At 44.7% G+C, this 9,321-nt stretch overlaps 1 protein-coding gene across 1 annotated transcript; it reads right to left on the bottom strand.

Moving 5' to 3' along the window:
- Window positions 1-3,353: 3,353 nt before the first annotated feature.
- On the bottom strand, window positions 3,354-8,894 carry LOC150064810 (spermatogenesis-associated protein 31D1-like). Its single transcript, XM_090329111.1, has 5 exons — window positions 8,753-8,894; window positions 7,780-7,816; window positions 6,039-6,589; window positions 4,155-5,941; window positions 3,354-3,644 (listed from the first exon to the last, which is right to left on the bottom strand). Exons 1-5 carry the CDS (start codon window positions 8,892-8,894, stop codon window positions 3,354-3,356), a joined length of 2,808 nt encoding a protein of 935 aa, XP_090185237.1.
- Between the last annotated feature and the right edge of the window lie 427 nt (window positions 8,895-9,321).

The raw sequence follows: 9,321 nt of genomic DNA, 5'->3' as shown, positions 1-9,321 counted from the left end.
TTCTCCGTTCAAGACCAATATTGCCTTGGTTTGTGTATTACTATTGTGATGGGAACACTGGAAATAAAACCACAGTTTAATGGAAGTCTTATCTAGTTCTGTGATGTGTGTTCTGTCTTCTCTTTCCCTAGTGCCTCACACCCAGCCTGCCATAATTTCTGGAGAAATTAGAAAAATCTGCACACAGATGTTTCTGTGTGCAGAATTTTTAGTATGAGAATACTTTTTTCTCTCCTCCTTTGTCTTAAGCTTTGTGTTTTCTTCCTTTTGATGATTGGTTTTTTTTAAAAGTTGAGGAGCTAGGATGGCGGGGGAGCTAGGATGGCGGGGGTGGGAAAGACTATCTTACTTCTTGTGAGGCCGTTTCTTGTTTCTGTCCTTCCTGCCACAATTTCCCTGTTGACTTAGGGTTTCCAATCTATTTTAATCCCCCCTTGAACCTGATCTAACAAGGAACATGGAGGTCCTTCAGCTGTGTCCCTAGTTCGTTCTATAACTGGATTTTTCTCATTCATATGTATCTACATGTACATACTCATACAGATATGAGTATATATCTTCCTACTCCATTACCTAACCTATCCTCTTTCCTCACCACCATTTTCTTGCCCCAGTTCCTGTCAGAGATACAACTTTTGGCAGGTGATAGTTATCTTAGTTTTCAGTTACCCAGGCAAAAGTTCTGGTCCCATCCTTCTTCCTGATATTGTAGCCACTTGGTGCCCAGGATAAGTTGGAAAAGAACCAATAGCTGAGAAGCAGAGGGCTGGGGAAGACCTTTTCCTCTAGTCAAGGTCTTTTTGCCTTCTTCCAGGTCAGGTGAACAGAGGCGGGAGATGTTAGCCTGTGTGAGGTCCAGATGCTGCTGCCCCCATTGTGCTTTCCTTTGGAAATATTTTTGTGCTTCCAAGAAAAGCAATCAGTATATATGTGTATGTATGTACACTTATCGATGTGTCCATGTTTATGGTTAAAAAACTATAGGTCAAAACGGTTGGAAAGTTGACTCCTCTTGAATCTTCCAGGGATAGCACTGTTGCAGCTTTTATGTTAACCCTTCAGCTTTTTTATTTTTTCATGAGACTTGCTATCTGTGGTCAGCCTGCCAGTGGCTCAGTGTCTACTTATGACTTTCACTCATTTTTGCCTTCAATCCTATTTCCACCCAGGCTGCATCATTTTTCCTCCCAATATTCCATAGAAAAGGAATGTGGAGGCTTTCTTCCCAAGAGTATGCAAACCAATTGCACTTTAGTTTGGCGGAAGCCCTGCCTATCTTTCGGATCTCTTCTTCACTTCCATTAGGTATTGTTTCCCTTTTGATTGTTCTACTGCCCCTCTTTACCCTACAACCCATAGATCAAGACCCATAGTGTCAAGAAATTATTAAAAAAATACAAATTTTGACCTCTTTAAATAAAGTCAAGCTGTCTACTGGTTGCTGGTGGTTCACACTTGTAATCCTAGAAGCCAATCTGTGCAGGAAAGTCATGAGACTTTTTGGTGTGTGTGTGGGGGAGATCATGGGGCTTGAACTCAGGGCCTTGGTGATATTCCTGAGATTTTCCTTTTTATTGTCTGGGTAATGTATAAAGGGGTTACAGTCACATTCACCAGGTAGTAGGTGCATTACTACTCACACATTGATACCCTTTCTCATGTTTTTGTCCCCATTTCCCTCCCTCTGTCCCCTCCCAATCCTCTTGTTTTCTCCCCTGCCCTTTCCTATTTCAAATAAACAAACTTGTATACAATGTACTAGGTAACAAAGTCAGAATGAATAACAATTCCTGAGATTTTTTTTGTTCGAGGCTAATACTCTACCATTTTGAGCCACAGCTCTACTTCTGGTTTTCTGGTCGTTAATTGGAGATACAAGTCTTAAATTTTCTTGCCTGGGCTGGCTTTGAACTATCTTCTCAGATCTCAGCTTCTTGAGTATCTAGGTACAGAAACAAGCCAGCTCCATGAGACTCTTATCTCTAATTAACTACCAAAAAAAGCCAGAAATGTAGCTGTGACTCTAATGGAACACTAGCCTTCAGGAAAAGTTTAAGGACATTGCTCAGGCCCTGAGTTTAAGCCCCAGGACCCACACACACACACACACACACACACACACACACACACACACACACACACACACACAGAGAGAGAGAGTAAAGTTGTTCTGAAACACATACTTGCATTCAATCCCTTGTACAGATATGCTAATTCTTCCCTACTATATCTGAAGATGGAAAATAAGCTTTATTAGGTAGGGAAGGAGATTTTTGGATTCTAGTCATTGATTTCTCAGCAAGGGCTCCAACAATCAACTCATCAAAGACAACAGAGAAAATCAGTAAGAACAAACTGCTCCCTAGTCCTAAGTACCAGCCATGAGTTACACAAAACTCATATGCACAAGATGCAAAAGGCAGAACTACTGTCAGAACATTTATTGCAGGTGAAAATAAGGCAATGTGTTGAAGGTTTATTGGGGGAAAGGAAATGAATTACGTTGAGGGAGGAGAACTTTTGTCCTGGAGAATGATGAAGATTTTCTCTTTCAATAGGGAAACATTTTCCAACACACTGCCATTAGGAATGGAAGGGGCAGCCGGAGGCACCTGATGCATTTGACGTTTGCAGGTGGGTCTGCCATGGAGTACTGGCTCCCTGTGTGCCATGGCTGTGAGATGCCTGTGGTTAGCAAATAGCACATTTGTTGGCTCTCCATGCCAGCCTGTGCCCTTCCTGTTCTTCTCAAGGTTACTCTGACCAGGACAAGCAGCTTCTTGCATCCTGGACTTGACACATGACACGCTAGAGCAGGAAGCTTTCTCGTTGAGGTTCTGGCCCTGAATATGATCTGTCTGGGTTTGCTTTTCTGCCTTCTGTTGAGTTTTCCCAGACTTCACGGAAGACAAAAAGGGTCCTGGGGAGCACGTAGTATCTACTCCATGCCTCTGCACTCCTTTCACCCCTGGGACTTTCCCAGTGTCTCTGGGGACTTTCTGATGTTCAGTGTTGGCTGGAATAGCAGCTCTCCCTTTACCTAGGCTTCTGGCTTGCACAGATGGAGAACTGCCCTTTCCCAGGGAACTTTGTCCTTTACTGTTTTTACCTGTACTAAGCCACTGAAAAAACTGCTTCATGTGGGTTCTGAAGCGGTTTTCATGAGGAGGCCGTACCTTCTGTGACAGTGGGTGGGAGGGTTTTGTCCCAGGCCTCTCCTTTGCTTTCTCTTGGGGATGCTGGGTCTGCTTTCTGGGTTGTGATGGTGCCAGCCCTGTATCTCCTCCACCAAAGTCCCTTGATTTGGGTGTTGCAGGGCTCATGCCCTTCTTAACTTGTGGCAAATTCTTGCCTCAGCTCTTGTGGAGGTCACTGGTGGTGCAAGGCTTCTGTGCCTGCTCCCTGCTGATCTTTGACTTGTCCTGTAGAGCATGTAGCACATGGGAAGTTGCCACATCCCCACTGGAATCACCAGAGTCAAAAGTAAGCAAACTCCGGTTTTTCAAGTTATCTGACTCCAGAGGCTGGTCATCCTGAAGACCCTGGGCCTTTCCTTTCTTTCTGCTCTCCATTTTCAATTTCAACTCATTAAAAAGTTGATATTTTAAGTCTGGGAGATCAGGACCACGGGGACCCAATGTTCCCTTTAAGGGACATTGAGTAGTCAGTGCCGTTTCCATGTTTCTCATATCAACATCTGTCCTTAGGGAGCTCTTGCACTTGCTGACCTTTAAGGTGGTACTGGCTTGTGATTGATAAAAACAGAGATCCTCCACCTTAGATAGCTCCCTAGATTTTTCTGTGCTAGCCATGGAAATATTTCCCAACCTCATGCTTTTTTCCTGTGGTGGTTTTACCCTTTTATCAGAAATTTCTCTCTTACTCAGTGGCTCAGATACAGCTTCAGTTGACCTTATTTTTACTTTCTGAATGGCTTTGTTGGTGATGTTTTGTGTTTGGCAAAGCAAAGGATCATTTCTATCCATTTTGTGAAGATCTACAGGATCATGCTTCATATCACGGTGTGGTTGGGATCCTTCCTCTTGTTTATTTTCAGGTAAGACATCAGGATCAGGAAAATCTACAACACGGAGTGGTTGGGATCCTTCCTCTTGTTTATTTTCAGGTAAGGCATCAGGATCAGGAAAATCTACGACGTAGGTTGAATTTGTTGATCTTATCTTCTCTTCACTATCAAAATTTTTGCTAAGAGGCTGAGAGAAACTAAGTTGAGAATCCTCCCCAGAAATGGAACTGGATGGGGAGGGAAGTTTCAAGTTGGAACAGGCCTGGTATGGATTTTCTTTTTCATTAACAATTTCTACGGTTTCACGGATTTTCTGGAGAAGACCATGCATCATCTTCATATAGAAAAACTTAATACGGTCTTCCAAAATAGTTTGCTTGCTGGAATCATGGAAGGAAATGTTGGGGGGTATGCTCAAGCTGCTCTCCACCCGCATTAACGGTTCCAGTGCCGTCTGTTTCATTTGGCTAGGGGATTTTTCCCGGGAGGGAAATTGCATGTTGTTGAACTGATGTGAACCAGTTGCAGTGCCAGGAATCTGACCTTTACTGATTTCTGCAAATTTCTTGTCCCAGTGTTTTTCCAGGGCATCTTTGAGTTGTTTATGACTCAGTGAGGTATTTACAGTATTCCTTGACATACTCTCTGTGTAACTTTCTGGGCTTGACTCTGAGTCAGATCCTGAACTACTATGAGAATCACCCTCTGAATCACTGGATAGATGGTCTGTGGGGCCAATCTCTGGACTGTATCCCTGTTCCTTCCCCACTTCCTCTTCTAGCAGAGGTATTTCTGAGTTCTTCTCGTCAACGCTTTCTGGTTCAATCGATTCAAAGTTTGGATGTGTGCTGCTCTGAAATTTCAGGGAGGAAAACCATGAGAGTCCCTGACTGCTCTTAGACTCAGAGCTCTGGGGAATGTCTGCCCTAGAGCCCTGGGGAATGTCTGTCCTAGGACTTATCCATGACAGAGACTCTTGGATCCTGTGTGGCAGGCCCCAGCGGTGCTGGATGAGCCTCTTTCGAAGGTGATGCTCTAGTTTTTGCCGCAGTTCACTGGTGAGGGGGAAATCACCAGGAAGGATGGACACTGTAACATTGGCCTGGGAATATTGTCTGGCCAATGAAAGTTGTGGAGCTGGAGAACAAAAGTCTTCCTGAGATCCCCGGACCACAGAGGGTAAACCCCACACATTCTCTTGCTTTTTCCGCAGTATATTATGTTCCATGTGATGAATTTCAGAGGTTGTAAGGATCTGTGTCTCACTCTGTGGTCCATGAAAACAGACTCCACAGGCCCTAACCTGGGGTAAGAGAGAAGGTGGTAGGACTGGAAGTGGAGATTGAAACTGGGCCTGGGCCTGGGCCTGGGACATTGGAAGATCTTGGCACAAGGTTTCAGGTAAGACTTGAGACTGGATATCAGATAATGGCAAAGGTTTAGGGTTAGGGAAGATGGGGGATTCATGGGCTGTGGCGACGTTGGAGATTATATTAAAGAAGACAAGTTTTAGGGTACAGTCACCTAAGGCAACAACAGCAGGGCTCAGGGACTCACTGTGTAGTGATGGGAGGCCCCAGAAGTGCTTAGCAGATGATTTTTGTCGTGAGTGGTCCTCATAGGGATTTGGACCTGGGGCCTGCACGTACTTGTGTAGCTCCTCTTGCTTGCCTTTGGCCATCCCAAATGGAAGGGAAACTGCCAGGTCCTGCTCCTCAGCAACAGACCCTAACACTTTCCCTACAGAACTCAATAGCGTATCATGTTTTGAAAAGGAAGCAATTTTGTTTTCCCTTTCTTTCCACATCAATAAGCCTTCTCTCTTCTTAATTTGTGATTCCAGGAATTTAAGGACATCAAGTCCAACAAATGAGAGGTTACAAGGTTCTACATAGTAGGTTGGAGTGCTATCTCCTGCAGAAGGCCTCAGAAGAATGAAGGTCAAGACAATTCTGCCTGGCCTTATGTTCTACCAAATCGGAAGAGAGTGTGTTTTTCACAATAGGCTCACTGCAGGAGAATCCTGACACCTCTAAGCTGGAAGAGTTAGGGTCTCTCATTGTTGAGTCACAGGTGGACAACCTATCAGGGCTGTCCACAGTAGACAAAGGGCAAACTTGTTGGAGAACAAGTTCTCCTCCCTGAGTAGGATGTGCTAGGGGAGGGGAAATTAAGGCAAGTTGCTCAGATGGTGAGGGGTCCACTGGGAATTTGATCTCTGTCTGAGAAATTGGTTTGGATGGTTCAGACTCTTCCAGTGGTGAGGATGAACTGAAGTCCTTCAAGGGAATGTCTTGGTTTGGTGAGGGTACAGAAAAGGTAGGCGTAGGGGCTCGGATCGGTTGTTCTGAAGGAATTGCTGAAAGAGCAGTAGTCAGAGATGATGACTTTTTCATGGGAGCTGGGGAAGCGGATGGGGACAGAGCACATGCAGTTTCCTTCAGGTATGCCTGGGAGAGCAGACGACTGACCTCAGCAGTTGTTCTGTTGCATACCTCACAGAAAGGGTCAGGGCAGAGCAGATGCCGAAAGTGGGTGGTATCATGTTGTAGGTTCAGGGGGCTGCAGGAGACAGAAGGGACCAAGCTGTATCTATGATTAGCACAAGGATGAGCGGGCCCACTGACCCCGTGGTTGTTGGGCTGCCGGCTACTTTCTTCATGTTCTCTAACATCTAGGACCTCTCAACACAGACTAGAGCTTCTCCCCAGAACCTTCCTTCACATACCTTTTCTGGCTATCCCTCCCATGACTGAGATGGGTTGCACTTCATCCCCAGGACACAGAGATCAGAATAGAATGGGAAATCATAATCACCTTTTCAGAATAGAAAGAAGCTTCCTCCCTTCCTCTACTTCTTCCCGGTGACTTCTCCGATCTGGAAAACCAGGACAATGGATTCCATGTAACAAAAGTAGGAACATAAGAATCCTATCAATCTCTAGGATATAAATGCTAAAATCCCCAAATATGAGTAGACAAAGTCAAATGATCAGTTTCCTTCATTAAGAAGGTTCATATGAAGCTAGCATCATGTATAAAATACCTTCTACCTCATCCCATGTGATGCACAAATCCACCATGTGAAGCCCTGCAGTCAGTGGTTACCTCAGACATAAATCTGAGCACCCAGGAGTAATGCTCTCCACAATGCCTGGACACTGAAGTTGTGGCTTGACATATCACCTGGCCCCCTAGTGAGCAGAACCCACTGCCTGGGTGTAGAACTGCCTCATGTTCACGGTTGGCAGAGTATGGACTCTGAGCTGTGTGTCTGGTCTGCCTTTCTGTGAGCCTCTCCTTGGAGGGCTCATTTTCTGAGAGAAACCTAGTAGCCTAGTAGCTAATGTCCTGAGAAACTATGAGAACAAGAGAATGACAAAAGGCATTTTTTTAAATGTTTATTAACACTGAGGTTTTACATCATATTTCAAATGTCATGTTGTATAAACAAGTATGCAAAAAAGGAATCTCTACATGCAACCACTGACACATAAATTTAGGAACATAATTAAATTAAGCTGAGTGTTTTTTATGGCATAGATATGTCTATAGAATATATATCCCATCATAAACTTGTATGTCTATCTAGACATATTTATATCTCCAAATTCATGTCAATGCGCTGGAGTATGTTAGTATTGAGTCATGAATTATTTGGATCTTATATCCATATTGAAAGAGACGGTGCACCCTCTGTTCTGACAAAAATCATTTTTGGTGAGCTTAAATCAGATAGGAAAACAACGTACCTCGAAATGCTCTCCTCCTCTTCCTCTTCATTATTCCCTGTCATTGAGAGCAAAAAGAAAAGAATGAGGTCTCAGGACTCATTTCTATTGCTCCTCTTTGTAGCGATTTCTGCTAAGCATTATTCAATAATAAGATGTCTCCACATTAAATTCAGATTTGATTCTTCTTTTTATTTTTTTATTATTTTTTCGCCAGTTGTAGGGCTTGAACTCAGGGCCTGAGCACTGTCCTTGGACATTTCTCAAGGTTAGTACTCTACCATTTGAGCTACAGCACCATTTCCAGCTTTTTTCCATATAGTGGTACCAAGGAATCGAACCTGGGCCTTCATGCATGCTAGGCAAGCACTCTACCACTAGGCCAAATTCCAGGCCCTGATTCTTCCTTTTATTAGCTTCTAAAGATGATCAAGTATGTTTACTTTGTCTTCTTAAAGAAGGTCTTATCACTGGGGTTTTGGGCTAGAGGTCCTCTGCTAGAGGAGGGCATAGAATCTGCAGCCAACAGCCACACAGTACTCCCCACACTGTACTCCCCCTCAGAGGATTCTGAACTGTGGGCATAACTCAGGTGCCAGGCTCTGCTCAGAGGATCTCAAGAGGTCAGCGCTGCTCTCGTGACCATCTCAACAGGAGGAAAAGCCTGGTGATGGTACAGGGGCACCCAGGACCAAATGTTAGGAGCCACTGTTCTTCACATCACTAAACAAATGAGAGCCACAGTGTCACCATGTAAGCCCTTTCTCTAAGACCCTCCAACACAGAGAGGTGGTCTATGGATTTCAGATGGAAACTTTAATCCTCCGTAAGTCCTCCATGCCAGGCAGCACGCCCTATGACATGGGTGCTTTGTCTTCTTTTCGGACTTTCTCTTAGATCTCTGTAAGATAGACTGACTCATTCATTCAGTGATGTCAAGCTAGAGATGGGAAACCCAAAAGAATCTCTGGGGGATTCTCTCATATTTCCTTACCTGTTGGATGTCCTTTTTCAGGAGTTTTGGTGATGGAGGTTTCAATAACCGGTAGCACAGACATAGGAGTAGAAACCACAAGGCACTTAGAAAGGTGAACCTGGGGTCTCCATTTAAGAGAAGTGAGCCAAAGCTCAGCCATGACTCAATATGACTCTTCAGAAAAGAGAAACCATTTTCCATGTTCTGGATCTTATGGCTGCCTGAGGCATCTGAGCCCCTACAGGGCAGGGGCTCATCAATACCCCCTGGGCTGCATCACAGTGCAAGGCAGAGTCACAGAGGCTTCTGAGGGTGGGGGAGGGGCAGTGTGAAGAGGGATTGCCCACAGCTCCGCCCTCCCTTGCTATTTGCCAGTTGACCACTAGGGGGCAACCCTGTCATATATTCCGAATCATTTCCCCAGGAGGAATCTAGTTAATTTTGTCTGACCTGGTATATGCAAGTCCTGAAAGTGGAGTTTATGGAAATAGAAATGGCTCCCACAGAGCCCTGTGAGTCTTCTCTGTTACTGGATGATCTGATGGGATTTCAGGACTGATATGGAGACCCGGGATCTTGCTGGCCAG

This window comes from Megascapheus bottae, chromosome 3 (genome assembly GCF_031878675.1).
Source record: "Megascapheus bottae isolate mThoBot1 chromosome 3, mThoBot2.hap1, whole genome shotgun sequence".
In the NCBI taxonomy this organism is placed as follows: Eukaryota; Metazoa; Chordata; class Mammalia; order Rodentia; family Geomyidae; genus Megascapheus; species Megascapheus bottae.
The sequence above is the reverse complement of the archived record's forward strand: the minus strand, read 5'-3'. Positions and strand labels throughout refer to the sequence as shown.

What these genes read in the sequence shown, in the direction of transcription:
- LOC150064810 (XM_090329111.1), bottom strand. Translation starts at nt 8,894, where the DNA reads ATGGCTGAGCTTTGGCTCACTTCTCTTAAATGGAGACCCCAGGTTCAC. An exon ending in TGAAAAAGGACATCCAACAG is followed by an intron (nt 7,817 to 8,752) that starts GTAAGGAAATAT and finishes TCTCAATGACAG; the next exon opens with GGAATAATGAAGAGGAAGAG. An exon ending in GAGGAGGAGAGCATTTCGAG is followed by an intron (nt 6,590 to 7,779) that starts GTACGTTGTTTT and finishes TGTCTCCTGCAG; the next exon opens with CCCCCTGAACCTACAACATG.